The following is a 17,383-nucleotide window of genomic DNA, read 5'->3' on the forward strand; positions in this document are numbered from 1 at the left end:
TTGAGGATGCCCGATCCCTTTAACCTTAAGTGGATCCAAATCCCTTAACTGTTTGGTAGATCCCAATCCCTAAATCCTTTGGTAGATCCTCATCTCTAAAACCTTTGGTGGATTCCAATCCCTAAACCCTTTAGTGGATCCCAATCTCTAAACCGTTTTGTAAATCCCAATTCCTAAACCCTTTGGTGGATCCGAATCCCTCACCTTTTAGTGAATCCCAATCCCTTAACTTGTTGATGGATCTTATCCCTTAACCCTTTGGTGGCTCCATATCCATTCACCATTTGGTGACTCCGAAACCCTTTACTCTGATGAATCCAAATCCCTTACCCCTTAAATCAATGCTTACTTAATGACATTCTCTACAAAATGATATCACATTTAAAACATTGACCCTAACATAAAGGTATGTGTATGTAATTGATATTATAATACATAAAGGGAGTTAACAAAAGACTTCAGAGATTAGGTGAAAAAGATAAAAAATTGACAATAGCTATAAATTTTTATTAAGTAATCTTATATTCAGTTTGGGTAAAGTTAACCTAGATGATATGGGACACTAAAATTTGGGATTAGAGTTCTATCTTTACTAAATCTTTACTGAGATGAACTTATCTTTAAATGAAAAAAATGAGCCTTCAAAACTGTACAAGATAAAACAGAAAAAAGATGATGTTTTAACAACAAGCCATTTGTTACATTGAAACATTATATGGAAATCTGCACGTATTGCAGCATATGTAATACATCAATTTAAATAAGTGAATGCAAAGGGGCTTTTGGACAGAAGCCCCCTTCCCCTCCAAATCAACTCTCATTTCTTTTAGTATTATAAATAAACATTGAGTGAACATAAACATGCTTCACATAGGAAAGAATCTGAAAGTACAAAGTATCTTCATTGAAGAAGCTAGAACCTAGAGAAAATAATCAAAAGTATGATGGAAAAGGGGGGAGTTTATAGAACCTGTGTATGTGAAAGAATGGAGAAAACTTCCTCCCTTCCATAATATTTATTCTTCAGAGTAATTTATTTTCCCTTTCTGAATTCCTTTGTTGATTTTTTGAATTACCATCATCCAAATAACAAACCATGATAATTATATTGCAATTACAACTCAAGGTTATGTAATATAAGAAATACAATTCAAAGTTTTCTTCTGGCATTTACATGTTTACTTAAAAAACACACACATATAAAGCGTAACAGAATTTTGATTTTTCTTATAGTTCATAAATTTCAGTTTGTATAACCTTGATTTCAATAACCCCCCTCCTCATCGACATATTTATATGCTGTAACTTCAAAAAGAACATTATCATCTAAGAAAAATGAACTAATTGATGTGAGGATATCCGGCACAATGATTAAAACTCTACTGAAAGAAAACATTACCACAAACAAGGAGGATAATTATTTACTAGCTGATGTGTTTAATGCTGATTAAATTCTAACCTATAGTATGTTGTAGAAACATCAACAACTTATAAATCAGTGCATGATTATAATTAACTTAAAACTTAATGTATGCACATGTCTGTATTACTGCTGATCAATATCTACAAACAGTGCACTAAGTAATCACTTATCATACTTTCATTGGACTTTCATTGGACAAATTTACAATGACAGAAACATGCATGTTGTTTGGTGTCCAGTGGCAAATAATACATGTATATTTAGGACCATAACATGAATATATTGATTCTGAGTTGGTTGATTTTTTCTCATGTAAGTTCACAATATGATCAATGATAAAGGTTTTTCTAGGAAGGAAGTCTCAGTATTCTCTTCAGCTGTTACTCTGGCATCCTGCCAATCTGATTGAAATACAAGGAGTAAGACAAGGGTGGACACTGGATCTGTATTTGAGGTCAGACTGGCTTCCTACACCAAGCATGAAGCATAGATTTGACAAGTAAACCAAAGGTCCTATTTCTTAAATGGTTGTTATTTAAATTTCTTCAGTTTTGCTCAAGCTCAAAAACATGAAAAGTAACATGGAAGATAATTTTTCCATTAGAATTCATAACTATGACACTATTTTCCATAAGAATTCATAACTATGATATGATTTTCCATAAGAATTCAAATCTTGCCAACATACCTTGATAATTCCATGCTGTTATCTTGCATGTGAACAATCCAAATTGAACCATTTGACACCTAATATTACAACTTGACCCTAGATTACACCTAATCTTATACTAGGGATTATAAAGTGCAATTAAACATTAATTTTGCAAGGTTAAGTATTCATTATAAGACTTGATCTATATCATATTTACAAATAGTGATTTTTTTCTGCTTTTAGAATCAAATACTAGATCCATTTTCACTATGGTAATGATTTTGACCTGACTTAATTAGATTGCAGAGAGGGAGTCCATGTTAAGTCAGTGATCTAGACAGCAGTACATCTAAGTTTAACTTGGCAACCTCTTAGGGTTTGCCAATGTTATGGAAGGGCTGATGAGTCCAATGTATATCAGGTTTTTTATGGGTCATCTTTTCTTCATGATTTAAAAGCACTATAATTGTATTGCAAAAATGAGAGATTGGCATTCCTGCTTTTCCAGATAGAACCCTTAGAAAACACCTTCTAATTTTCCAGATAAATGCCTCAAAATTTGAATCCATGCTCCGATAATTTGAACTGCTAGTACTTTGATACAGTGGTCTATGAGATACCTTTCTTTTAATAGGCCATTCCCTTTGGGAAACCACATGACACTGCTGTTAGTTTAACTAAGCATGTTTCAAAAGGATTTAGTAATAGAAAAAACAGTTATTGGTGAGACAAGACAGAATCTTTACAGTATGCTTGAATAAGTATCTTTCACTGAGTACCAATAAAGGCAACAGTAGTATACCGCTGTTCAAAACTCGTAAATTGATGGACAAAAAACAAAATTGGGTAACAAACTAACACTGAGGGAAACACATTAAATATAATATACCAATATCAGTTGATCTTGTCCATTTAGAAACCACACTTTAAAACAAAATATAATTTTTTTCTATATATTCCAGTGCAATATTAAATATTTTAAAAACATTCAATCATAAATATCCTTGAACAAACAATTTTTCTTCAATCCACAAAAATTGGTATCCACGAAAAATATCTGAATCCAGTCTGTTAAAATTGGTTCTTACCTTTCCTTCTTTGTACAAGCAAACCTTTTAACAATGACAACGTAATATTTCAAAAAATTATCTATATTAATTTATATCTGAACAAAGACATTTATAATCCATTCTAATATTAATAAATAATTCACTTTTATTAGTTATAATAATTGTCATTCTGTGTATTGATATTTAAGTGTAATATGTTAGTATTGGGTTTAATGACCATAAAATAGCATGATTTCTAGCCTATTATCAGACTATGTAAATATTCACATCTTTTTTTAGAAATATTCTGATAACATTGATATTACACCTACTAAGCTGTCTTAAAAAGCTTGACCCAGTGAGTACACAGAACAAGTGCAGACCGATGCAATAGTTGTGATAAAAAATAAGCCCCTCCCAGAATGATTATAGTAAATAAGTTGCACCCCTCCCAGAATGATTATAGTCACGGAATAAGTTGCACCTCTCCCAGAATGATTATACTAAATAAGTTGCACCCCTCCCAGAATGATAATAGTCATGAAATAAGTTGCACCCCTCCCAGAATGATTATAGTAAATAAGTTGTACCCTTCCCAGAATGATTATAGTCACGGAATAAGTTGCACCCCTCCCAGAATGATTATACTAAATAAGTTGCACCCCTCTCAGAATGATTATAGTAAATAAGTTGTACCCTTCCCAGAATGATTATAGTCAGGGAATAAGTTGCACCCCTCCCAGAATGATTATAGTCACGGAATAAGTTGCACCCCTCCCAGAATGATTATAGTCACGGAATAAGTTGCACCTTTCCCAGAATGATTTTACTAAATAAGTTGTACCCTTCTTAGAATGATTATAGTCAGGGAATAAGTTGCACCCCTCCCAGAATGATTATAGTCACGGAATAAGTTGCACCCCTCCCAGAATGATTATAGTCACGGAATAAGTTGCACCCCTCCCAGAATGATTATAGACACGGAATAAGTTGCACCCCTCCAAGAATGATTATAGTCACGGAATAAGTTGCACCCCTCCCAGAATGATTTTACTAAATAAGTTGTACCCTTCCCAGAATGATTATAGTCAGGGAATAAGTTGCACCCCTCCCAGAATGATTATAGTCACGGAATAAGTTGCACCCCTCCCAGAATGATTATACACACGGAATAAGTTGCACCCCTCCCAGAATGATTATAGTCACGGAATAAGTTGCACCTCTCCCAGAATGATTTTACTAAATAAGTTGCACCCCTCTCAGAATGATTATAGGCATGGAATAAGTTGCACCTCTCCCAGAATGATTATAGTCACGAAATAAGTTGCACCTCTCCCAGAATGATTATAGTAAATAAGTTGCACCCCTCTCAGAATAATTATAGGCATGGAATAAGTTGCACCTCTCCCAGAATGATTATACTAAATAAGTTGCAGAGTTCATTTAATTAATTGATTGGTGCTTACTTTACATCAAGTGACAAATAGTTCATGCACAATCAGGAGGAAACATACATGGAACAGTTAGGGTAGGTTCTACAAAGGGGTCAGGTGGAATGAAGGTAAGAGGAGCTTCACTTGGTAGAAAATTATTTCAAGGATTCTAGAACATGCAGAAGGCAGAACTCTACCAACACTGGTCATCAGCAAGTTAACATTCAAATTAACAAAATTTGAAGAAAAAAATCAAATCTATAGCAAGTTTGTAAAAATTTCTACTTATTATTTATAATGGGCCAATGGAATCTTTTAAAAATTATCCAAAATATTAGTGATGGCTCTTTGACTGACTGCAAAAGATTATCATAAAGACTGCATAAGGATGTTAAAAACTACTAAAATTACCTTAAGAGTGACTGTGTCCAAGATTATTTCAAATCAGTAATTAGTCCAATGGTTGACTAAAGGAATGTTTTATAAAGTTTCTGGACAAAGACAAATTCAGTATTGTGATTAAAGGTCACTACACTTCTGGGTCAAGTGAACTAGTTATGAAGATTTGATCTGTCACTTCACAGTTTAAGTGGATCTATGATTATAATACACATAACAGATATTTCAACATCATGTTGTGACAGAAAAAAAACAGACTCTGCAAAATGTATACTCATTTAATTATATAGTAGGGTACCATACAGACTCGGACTTCTCTTGAACTGAATTTTAATGTGGATATTGTTATGTGTTTACTTTTCTACATTGGCTAAAGGTATAGGGGGAGGGTTGAGATCTCATAAACGTGTTTAACCCTGCCACAATTTTGCGCCTGTCCCAAGTCAGGAGCCTCTGGCCTTTGTTAGTCTTGTATGATTTTTAATTTTAGTTTCTTGTGTATAATTGGGAGTTTAGTATGACGTCCATTATCACTGTACTAGTATACATATTTTAAGAGGCCAGCTGAAGGACACCTACGCGTGCAGGAGTTTCTCGCTTCATTGAAGACCTATTGGTGGCCTTCGGCTGCTGTCTGCTCTATGGTCAGGTTGTTGTCCCCTTGAAACATTCCCCATTTCCTTTCTCAATTTTATAGTATATTAGGTAAGACCTTAAAAATGTAGTACGACTACAACTCTTGATCTAAAAACTAAACCAATGCTCAACATCATTTCCAGAGAAATTTCAAAACTATATGATACCAAATTTGGGTTTCAAATTTACAATTTGATTTGCAGAAATTTGTTAAAGAAATTGATTGTGATACAAAATTTGGGAAAAAAAATTAATTAATTGTAATTGGTCAATCATTTAAAATCACATCAAATTTACTTCATGTTCCTCCTAATTTGCTATTATAATGAATCACAAAAAGGCTACCATGCCGGATTATGTCACTTATAAAGAACACTTCTTTTTTCAGATCTTTGGAAAAGAAAGATAATAGTTGCTACTTGTCTTCATATTATCTTACAATCATGAGAGAAACAGATGCCACCAAGGAATCTTGTAAAATAAGATATATTTCTCCTTAGATTGAAATTTTTCTAAAATACCCTGTGCTAGCTTATAATATTCTAAGTTAAAATTTAGCTGTTTCAGAGTTAAAAGGTATCACACTTGATGTAGTGACACAACCATTATGTATACCCAACACAGATTAAACACCAAAGGTCTATTAAAATTGTAAGCTTAAAATATCAAAGTTTTCTGAGTGCTAAAACAAATGACATCACAATATGAAATAATTCCTTTTAAAACAGAGATTCATTTAGAAAGGTTTCAAATTACTGTATACATAGAAATAAACTAAAAAGCAATATTACCTTCAACACCTCATAAAACTGACCACCATAAAAAGTGAAACCCTTTATCTTATCATTCAGTATGGACTTAACTAAAAACTGAAGTATTGAATATAACACCTATAGCAGACTATAGAGGAACATGAAATAAGACAGCCTTAAGGCTTCCAAACACATGTCTTGTAAGGACATTAAACATTTAACACATATATTGAAAGAAAACATTCTATTTAAGATTAAAAGTTTTGTTAGAAAGCTTCTAGTATAGACACTTACAAGTTAAATAACTGTATTGTCTGTTAAGATATATGACTAACAGGCCCAAAGCGAAATGAGTTGGTGATATCAAAATAGAAATTAAATATAAATTTCTGGTCATCTTAATTTTCCTCTATACATTAACATGCTTAAACATGAAACTTTTTTATCAATATTATGTTGATGCATTTCTTTTTTGCAGACCTATTTTTGTAGGTGCAGGTAAAATTGTATTTTCTTTTATACTTGAAAAAGTTTCAAAAATTCTGCTTAAATGCCTACGGAAAATTTACATTTTATTGAACAATTAAATTTGTGGTTCACCTTCCAATAGATTCTAAGAAAATTAGTGCTCTAGCATTACAGTAATCAATCACATTGGGTAAATATTATGACTTTGCATTAAACTAGGTAAATAGTATCTTAAAAGTTCATTAAGAATCGGGTATCAATTAAGCCAAAGAATCATCTAAAAGACCTTGTAAACAAAATATGATTTTACCTTCCCAAGATGCATTATCAATTATATGTAGACCTGTAATGATTGGACATGCAGAGGCAGATTTAGAGCCCCCCCCCCCCCCTCTTATCTGGGAAAAAATTGGTTGAATACATAGGGAATCACTGAAGCATCAGGGGCGGATCAAGACTTTTTCAGGTTGACCTAAGGGGGGCCACTCCAGTCGTGCTTCAGTTATTCCCTATATACTCAACCAAATTTTTCTCATGAAAGGGGGCCCGGGCCCCCAGGGCCCCCTGGATCTGCCCTATGAGTTTGAAGGAGCAGGCCTTCTCTTAGGCAGTCAGTGGGCCCTGCTAATGAAAATTTCTAGATCTGCCACTGACATATATGGTTAAAAATATTGTTATCTGAAACCAAAATTTGCTCTAACAGTCTATTAATTGCTCATATGACCTTTAATTTTGACCCTACCCCATATCTTCTTCATTTGCCATTCTCAAACTTGTTGATCAAAGGGAGGTAATTCTAATTGAATGCTACAGCATAATTCACATAAAAAAATCAAAATAAATCTTCAATTGAATTTTGAATAAAAGTTTCAAATATTAACATATAATTATCATAGATTTATTTTGACATTAAATAAAATAATTCAACACCAAACAACAGGAATTTTTTTTTCAAGCACATGACGTGCTATTCTTTTGTCAACAAGAGATACAATCAGTCTCCAGAAAGATTCCTTCATGGGTTTTTTTATAATTATCTTCTTAAGATTTATTTCACATTTTGTCATGTCACAACCTTTTAGAGCTTATTTGTACCTATTTGTTTGCTCATTGTTGAAGGTCTTATCTTGACCTTTATAGTTGCTTCTATCTGTTTTTTTGTTTATAATGTCATTAAGATGGTACTTTGCCTAATGTTACAATAGTATGCTGATCAACAAAACAAATCATTAGATCAGTTTGAGGAAACTTTTAAATGTGTATCCAAAAAATCCTAGCAGTGATATGGAATTGAAACTTGTCAGCTCTAACCATATCTCATTTTATAAACAGAATGTATTTACTTCCCTGAATTATCATCATTTTTTTAAAATCATGTAGTCACTTATCTTAAAGTTAGCCACTGAATTCCTCACAAAATGACTTGTTTGCCTCCCAACCCCCAACTACTGTAATGCAATCTGTTGCTGATAAAATGAACTTTATAAAACATATTCTGTCCGGAGAAAAATGCAAGCTAAATTTTGCATATAATTATAACTTACATATATAATGTATATATTTTAGTCTTTCAGTGATGTCTTAAATAGAGTCATTTATATAACTTTTCCTGAAGTATTCTGATGACAATGTCAGTTTCTAAAACTAAGTTGGATCTGCAGTAAGCAGTACCTGCATATAAATTAAGAAAAAAATAGCAATTCCAAGCATGACTTTAAGGCAATCAGTATTTTAGCTTAGTTTGAACAAGAATCTCTTACATTTAGGAACACTATCCAAAAATTACCTTCACATATGAAAAACCAATTATAAAGGTTGAATCTTAACCGTTTGTTTTCAACTCTCGGATTAAATAACTATTAATAAGAGGTAATGAGAGTGGCCGTCAGTTTTTATTGGTGGAGGAAGCCAGAGTGCTCAATAAGAACCACTGACATTGGGAAGAAAACTTATAATCCTCGTCAATTAAGATTGGAACTCACAGCCTCAGTGTTGACTGACTAGTGATTTAGTTATTTAACTACTTAGATCACTAGGCCACTGAGGAGGCCCCTGGAAAAACACATTGTATTTATAAAAACCAGAAAAGATGCTATTAAATAAATCAATCAAAGAATACCAGCCAAAGCTTGCCAATAATGTCTGAAAAGTCTTACTTTTTCTCTAGTCTGTCCACTGCATACATCATGAAGATATTAGTATCTTTATCCCTCTTTATGCTCCAGTTAAAAAGTATTTATAACCTCACATTTGAACTGTACTTTCAACACATTATTTCAACTCTAATACATAGTAATATGATCTGTAAATCAGGTCCATTAATGATACTTCATTGCTGTCAAATTTGGTGAAAATCCATCATTAAATCCATTTTAAAGTGTAAATTACTTTAAATATATGTCTGATATCAAAATTGTTTACAAAATCAAGGTGTCTTGGCACAACAAGCACCCTGAGGTGTAAATCCATGTCCTTTCACAGATAATGACTTAATTTTGGAGATATTACAGCTTTTAATGTCATATAATTCACTTATTTTGTTATTTACAATTAATCCACTATTAAGGGGATTAAACAGTACATTCTTTCATTCATTCTTAAAAAATACAGACAATACTTAGCTTATCTACTAACACAGTTACACTTTTTACATCAAGTCAATTGTGTCTAAATCTTAGAGAATAAGATATTTTCAAATCATCTTTTTTAGAGTTTGTTTCCTATGGATAATTCCATTATTACAACCACTGTAGTTGACCCAAAGTTACCACACACAGTGCATGCAGTGACGCATATTTAAAATTTATCATTATTTCTATATTTTTCATCACTTTATAATACAGTACAATACAGTTATATCCACATTTTACACATAGTAAATCCTCCAACAGGTATTCATAAAAATTCCCCCCAAAATATTAATCATTATTTTCTGTTGAATTGTAAAAGTAATTTTCACAAATTGAGTCCAATGTTCACAAAAGTTAGAAGTAGTCCAGTTTGGCGACCTCCTTATGAAAATATCATTAGTATTACACAATCATCTGTAAAAAGTACCTTGAGACACATTAACATGTCCCTATATGAGATAACAAACCAGTTACCCCAGACATCATGGACACTTCCACATTTTTAATTCTATTTATTTTGTCTGATGTCGAACTGATAACTGTTTCACCTCTCTGACCACATCACAAATTTAAAAAAAATTAAAACTCCTATATTTAACCAATGCACTCGCGACATTCCATTTAAATTAAACTTTTATAAAACCTGATAAATTTAATTGAATCATGGCAACAATAAAGTTGTGGAGAAAAATTTACAATCTAGAAGGTATTAATAAAAATTGTAAGATAATTATTTAGTCATACAATTCAATTTATTGTTGTTTGGTATGTGACAGAATACATTTGAATGGTAAATAAACTTAGTTTTATCGTATTGTTTTGCAATCGGACAATACCCAGCTCTATGTATATCTTTCAAACTTTTTAAATTAAATTCTTTTTAAAGACTAGATGTTTTATTCAGTTTTAACGTCATTATAATTAATGTTTTTTTAATGCACATATTTTGTTTCTGATATTACGATTTGGTTGAAATAAATGTCATAATTTGCCTCTACCCCCCATTAGACAGCCACATTAAAGATGAAATCTACGTCCATTTTATTTTTATTTAATAATTTAACATTTTTTCTTATAAATGTTAGCCTAAACCTAAAATATGCTGTAGAAATTACCATCCCAAAATAAATGTGTGCCTATTAACCTGGTGACCTTTATATTAAACAAGTACAACTACAATGAGAAATTCACCATATACATGTAAATCTATATCGAAAATCAATCATGAAGTATAAATATATAAGCAATAATTTGAAAATATTTTATTATTTTATATATGAATAAAATAAGATATTTGTCAACAAGACAATCTAACAATACCTATATAAGTAATTAAAAATGAATTAGTATTGAGGATTTTATAAGATTTGGTCTTTCTATTCCTTACAAAAATAAATGTATATATATAATGTATCAAATGCCAAAGAGATGATTTTCTACAACTTGTGACAAGATACAAAATGACTTTTAAAAAGTTAGCAACTATATATGTCATTGTATATCCATACTACAGTATATCCATACTACATGTCTTTTTTATACTTTGATTTTAACAAAATGTATACAGGATTTAAGACTCTTGTTTTCATAATTAAATTCTATTGTTCTAAATGACAAATGGTTTAGATACAAGTTTTACCACTAAGCAATGTCTTTTCCAAAAGACTCTTGCAAGGTATGACTAATCATCTAAATTTGTTCTAAGGACAGTAAAGGTTATTATTGAGTCGAGTGTTGGCAATTTTATTTTAATCCAAATTTAAAAAGTTATCTATTCATGATATTGGTTACTTCCCTTTTAATTTAACCTGAGATACAATGGGTTGGAATTTTATCATGCTTATATTCATAATGAATAAATTACTTTTCAAATTCTAATTAGTATGAAATGTAACCTTACAAATGTAATGATATTGGTCACTTCCTACAGTTTATTCTAAGGAGCATCTCACCCTACCAGATTAAAACCAATATCATATTATAGGTTAATGTTTATACTTTATACGGTGTAAACTTGGCATGCATTTTAATACAATAGTCAATACTTATAGATTATCGCTGATTATCTCAACGAGATTGATTTTCTCGCTTAAGCGGATACAGCGAAAGTGAGAAAAGCCATCGAGTTGAGATGACCAATGATAATCTGTTTATCGCTATTTTACCTATGACAACGTTGTCAATGTCAATTTCATTAGCAACGCCACATGGTCTCCTTTGTTTCAAGCGATAATTTTTCCATCTCAAGCGAGAAGCATGATATGAAAATTATCACAAAAAAAGATCAAAGGAAAAATGCACAAAATAGCGATAATAATGAATACATGACAATATTGCCTTCCTTTGAGTCCTATAAATGTCTGGTTAGTGAAGCATTGTGACCATCAGATAACTACAACCCTCAGGTTCACTAAATAGTGCTCTCATAATTCAAATACATTCTTCTGATGGATAAGTTTCAAAGGCATTGTAATCAAAATTATTGAAGCCTATTGACATGGTGAGAAACACAGAATATGGTCCTGAATATGGTATATGCACCTGGATTTTAAGCCACAAATACAAAATAAATGACCAAGTAGGGATTGACATACTTGCATGATTTCAACAGACCACATTTATAAACCACAGTGGTAAGGTCAATTTCAAAAGTAGATGAAAGCCCCCAAGAAAAAATGAATCAGCAATAGGGATTGACATATCTAAATATTTATAATCCAGGAACTATGTGTTTTTCCTTTGTTTTCTTCAAAAAAAGTATAAATTACTATAGGTAAAAATAAGGTGAAACATGCACCAGTGTGACAACAAACCAGTTAAAACATAAAAATAAAAAAGACGTCTGAAAGGTAATATGATCTTCATTAAGAAACATGTGTACATGCTCAAATTGCTCAAATTGTGTCAAATCTATGGGCTAAGTAGAGACTATCAAATATCTGTCAAAATCAAGTCTTTTCTTAGTGTAAATGAAATATCTTTGGCTTGACATTTTGTATAGACAATACTCTGTTGTTAAAAACAAGCAATAATTTGAATATACATCTTTTTTTTTATATAAATAAAATCAGATATTTGCCAACAAGACAATCTAACAATACCTTAAACAAATATATCAAAAATGAAATACTGTAAATTCTGAAATTATTGCAATGTTTTTATTAGTGGCAAAATGCGACAGGGTTATAATCACAATAATTTTATCTCGCAGTTTGAAAATTTCTCTCTATATATATATATATATGCATGATATGAATTGAACAGGATTTTTCATAATATCGCAAAAATTTAAATCTCATTTTAATCTAAAATGACAAATCGCAATAATAAATGAACACAATAAATTTCTGAATTAACAGTAGTATTGAGGATTTTTTTAAAGATTTGTTCTTTCTATTCCTTATAAAAATGAAATGTGATACATGTAATTTTCTATTATGAAATTAAACAAAAAAATAAGGTGAAACATGCATCAGTGAGACAGCAAACCAGTTAAAACATAAAAATAAAAAAGACGTCTGAATGGTAATATGATCTTCATTAATAAACATGTGTACATGCTCAAATTGTCTCAAATTGTGTCAAATCTATGGACTAGGTAGAGACTATCAAATATCTGTCAAAATCAAGTCTTTTCTTAGTGTAAATGAAATATCTTTGGCTTGACATTTTGTATAGACCCATAATCTATTGTTAAAAACCATATGTTGACCTTTAAATGTCTTTTTTTCCCCTTGTGTTGCAATATCATTGGCATGTATACATGCATTACTGGTCCTGGACTATCACATATCTCAATGTAATGCTGTTTTTATCATCAAAAGTTGACAAAATGCAGTTTATAAAAGAGAAAACAAGTAATCGTACATTTGTATCTAGTTTATATTTGAAACTTCATGTCTGTATTATAAGTCATACATGACATGATGCCTGCATTACTCCATGTTATTGTGAGGACAGTTCTAATATTTATGATGATTATTTTCCATCTTGCAAATAAATGCCAATAACAAGATTAAATGTAAAGTCTATCACTTAATGGCAAAATTAAAGTCATAATACCTGTAAAATTTACCTAAAAATTCAGCCTTTAACTATTAACCTGTTTTTTGTTGTAAGGGTGTTTTTTTCCATGCAAGCCCCTCCCCCTCCCCTTAAATCAAATGGCAGCTCCCTTTTAAGAGAAAATTAAAGTCATAAGAAACCTCAAATTAAAAAAAATAATGCAAAAGTTTGTTTATAACTCAATGGATAGTTTTCTTTATAAAACTTATGTACATATACTTTTTTTCTGAAGAAAATTCTTTTATTTGTTCATATTTCGAAGAAGTTTACATTTTTAAATTGCTTGCTTCCAGGAAGCAATTCCCCGACAAATTTTCTGTATGCAAAGTGACCTCAGTGTGACCCATCTCGTAAAAATTTGATGATCGCACTACGCATGGATGTCCTTAAAATAAAGTATTATTTGATTGTACATGTTGAACACATGCTCAATATCCATGCTTTTTTGTTGATTGCTGAAAAATGGGTGACAATCGTTAAACTTCGGCTTCAAAACACGAAAAAAACAATCGACAATTATACGAATTTAAAGCGAAAAAATTATAAAATCGTGCACAGAAGACTAAATTTATGATGTTTGTATGCATTTGATCAAGAATTGGAATAACATTATTTCTCACTGGTCACTCGTTTCATATGACTTTAAGTTTGAGACTATCGTGCTCAACCAGACTTTCATATGTTATAAGAATAGTTACTCATAGAGTTTCTGCTAAGAGTTAGTTGAGAAAATGAGAAAATTTCTAAGTGGAACTGGTCATCTTAATTGTTGAATTGATTATAAAAGCTCTCATAAAAGTTTTTTTCATAAAATCCTGTTTTTTTCATAAATCATATTAACATCATTTTGATAACTTGTAATTTTACCCATCACTCTACTACATGTACTAGAATGTGATCCACTTAAAGTTAAAGTTTTGGTGCGAGACAGCTACTGTCTGACCATAAGAAGTCTGTACTTAAAAGAAAGAAGGGCATATGGACCTACAGCACCTCCCCATCTTTTTTTTTTTATGAAAATGCATGGATGTCTATTTATCCTTCAGACCTTGAGAGAGGGATTTTTCCCCTCTTTATTTTATGCATTTCCTTGATCAATACGGTATTTTTCAACCATATGCAACTATTTCAGTCATAATTAAGTTCGATAACTCTGCATGTGACTGGTTTAATTAAGATTATGTGAAATGTAATGGTTACCCATGTAATGATTTCAAAAATACAGTTAATAGATATTTCATCTATCTTACCAGCCATTCAAGGTTTTCCTTTGTTAGTATAAAATATTATCTTAAAATGATTTCATTTACAATCATACAATACTAATATATATCATGTATATAGGTCTTGTCAAAACTTACATCGTGATAAGGCCACGTTGCCATGTTTAATTTGTTTTCTTTGATCACGTTGATTACTTAATTAATCTATCCTCAATCTAGCTATTATCTTTTTAATTATCATACGAGTTACAATAACGTGTCATTTTTAATTGCAATATAAACATTCAACTCAATAATATTGAATTATTTGCATGGGCAAAATAAGTGTTGAACATTGTCTACATTTGAAAATTATTTGGTCGCCATTTTGTTATATGTACATGTAACTTTGGAATTTTATCAAAACAAATAGCATGTATCTACTTTAACAGAGAGAAACCATGTTTAATTCTATGCTGCTTTAAGGTAAAAAAATTATTGAAAAGACCTGCATTTAACATTTTTTTGATTTTCATGGTACAAATCTTCAAAAATATATATTCCCATGTCGTCCCAAGCTATCAATGTAAACTACATGGCTCGTGCATATAAATCTTTATTTTTAATGTGAAAGACTGTTTCAAATAGATATAAAGAATATGTGAAAAAAAGAAATTTCTTAAATACAAAAAGACACACTTCAATACATATTTGAAATAGTACTTATTGATTTATAACTAAATGAATACCAGCATGTCATATCGTAGTAACCATCCAACAGTGGCCGACATTTTGAAAATATTGCTAAAGACTGCCAAAATATGAACTTTTCAATCAAATTTTGAAGCAAAAAATTTGATACCTGAACTGATATGGTTTTCGATTTCAATTGAATGAATATGTTGTCGATCTTTTTAGGGGTTGGGAAGATATAAATGACAAAAAAATAGTTGAGAAAATTGATTATACAAAAAGGTCCTATTGAAATTTTATTGAGTTTTAACAAAGAAGCCAATGGAGGCTGTGTGGTTATGTCACCTCGATTTTCAAACTTATTTCGAAGCACAAAACTGTATATCTGCACTGAAACTTTAAACATATTTAATTGTAACAATTTGTATGTATATACTGTAAAACGTGGAGTGGAGGAAAAATATATACTATACTAAAAAAGTTATCTATGTACCCCGTTAACTTTCATTGATAATCAATCGGCCATCAATGATATACAACTTAAGGGTAAAAGTCACGTGATGACCAATATAGTTGAATATGTTTTTTTTGTAAAAAGGGGGGTCATTATTTATACAAAAAAATTGTGATGGATGCATTGTGACCCCATGTCCAATCAATATGTTGTAGTTGGTAGGGTCAGATGTGTCATTAAAATAATGAAACATCATTTCCATCATTCTGAAATCAATCATACTTAGTTATTACATTTTACAATACAAGTCCTGTTTCTTCTTTGATGTATAGAATTGTGTATAATTGTAAAGTCACTGTCGGTTTTGAAATTCCGAAAAACAAAGGTCAAATGTACTTTTATTAATGGTAAAACTGAAAAGTATTACAGTACTTGGTGACGATCTTGTGGATTTTACATTGTAAATTGTAAATTGTCTTTTAATGCGAACTTTGTTTAAGACTTCAACGGGTAACATTCTTATTTTCAAACTGTACAAAGTCGTGCCATGATGGATCAAAATATGTAAATAATCGACCTAAACTTAACTGGTAATGTGTCTTAAACTGACTCATAGATTCACATATGAAAATACCCACAAAACAATGTCATTAAAAAATATTCTCTCTCTCTCTCTTCCTTTATTAATATCTTAATACTGTAAAGTGACATAATTGCTGAGTACCGTGACAACAGATGTATATCATATCAAAGGTTTATATATAATTGAGGGAGGGTAGGATCCCGAATTCCCAGGCTTAAAAACACGAAATCCCGAAATCCCGGACTTAAAGACACGAAATCTCGAGGTCCCGAAATTCGAAAAAAAAATCCCAGCCGTGATCCCGAAAGGATCAATCCCGAAATCCCGAGCTTAAAAACACCCGATCCCGGAGTCCCGATAAAGTTCCTATCCCCCTCATAATTATAGTTGAAAACAAACTTCCGAATCCTCTAACGGCAACTGATATTAAAACTTTCACCCCCCCCCCTTTTGGCCCGGGGACAGTGGTGTAAACGCGGTGTGTAAAAGCACAACAAACGAAGAAACAGTAAAATCAGTCGGATTCGAGCGTCACTGATGAGGCTTTTGTAGACTGTACCAGAGTCATACATTGTACATGTATACAGAGACATATAATACATATTATATGTCTCTGATGTATATAATAGATGAAGAAAGATCAACACCACAGGAAACACTGGAAGTTTACTAAGCGAAGCTGCTATTAAGTCGAAGCTAATCATGATCAACTAATAAATGAACTATGCTTCCAGTGGCGGATTCAGAGGGGGGCGTAGAGGGCGTACGCCCCCCCCCCCCCCCCCCCCCATTTGCTCGGACTTTTTTTTTTTTTTTTTTGTAAATAAAATGATTAATCAGACTAGACTTCGTGAACTTTGCCATTTTCCGAGTATTTAATTTTTATACGACAATTCTTTACTTATAAAGATATTTTTCGCTGGTATTTACTGATTGTCAAAGTC

At 31.5% G+C, this 17,383-nt stretch overlaps 1 protein-coding gene across 4 annotated transcripts in view; it reads right to left on the reverse strand.

Annotated features, from left to right (window-relative positions):
• Positions 1 to 16,192, reverse strand: part of LOC134708002 (SH2 domain-containing protein 3C-like) — a 60,831-nt gene extending 44,639 nt beyond the window's left edge. Inside the window, exon 1 of one of the 4 annotated variants that reach the window (XM_063568214.1) lies at positions 16,150 to 16,192. In XM_063568214.1, the coding sequence (XP_063424284.1) occupies positions 16,150 to 16,151 (2 nt within the window). In that variant the 5' untranslated portion in view covers positions 16,152 to 16,192. Of the gene's footprint in view, positions 1 to 4,968; positions 4,992 to 6,383; positions 6,451 to 8,968; positions 9,307 to 16,149 lie in introns of those variants that run through there. The other 3 variants (XM_063568213.1, XM_063568218.1, XM_063568219.1) reach the window with 3 other exon arrangements.
• Between the last annotated feature and the right edge of the window lie 1,191 nt (positions 16,193 to 17,383).

This window comes from Mytilus trossulus, chromosome 2, assembly GCF_036588685.1.
Source record: "Mytilus trossulus isolate FHL-02 chromosome 2, PNRI_Mtr1.1.1.hap1, whole genome shotgun sequence".
Classification (NCBI taxonomy): Eukaryota; Metazoa; Mollusca; class Bivalvia; order Mytilida; family Mytilidae; genus Mytilus; species Mytilus trossulus.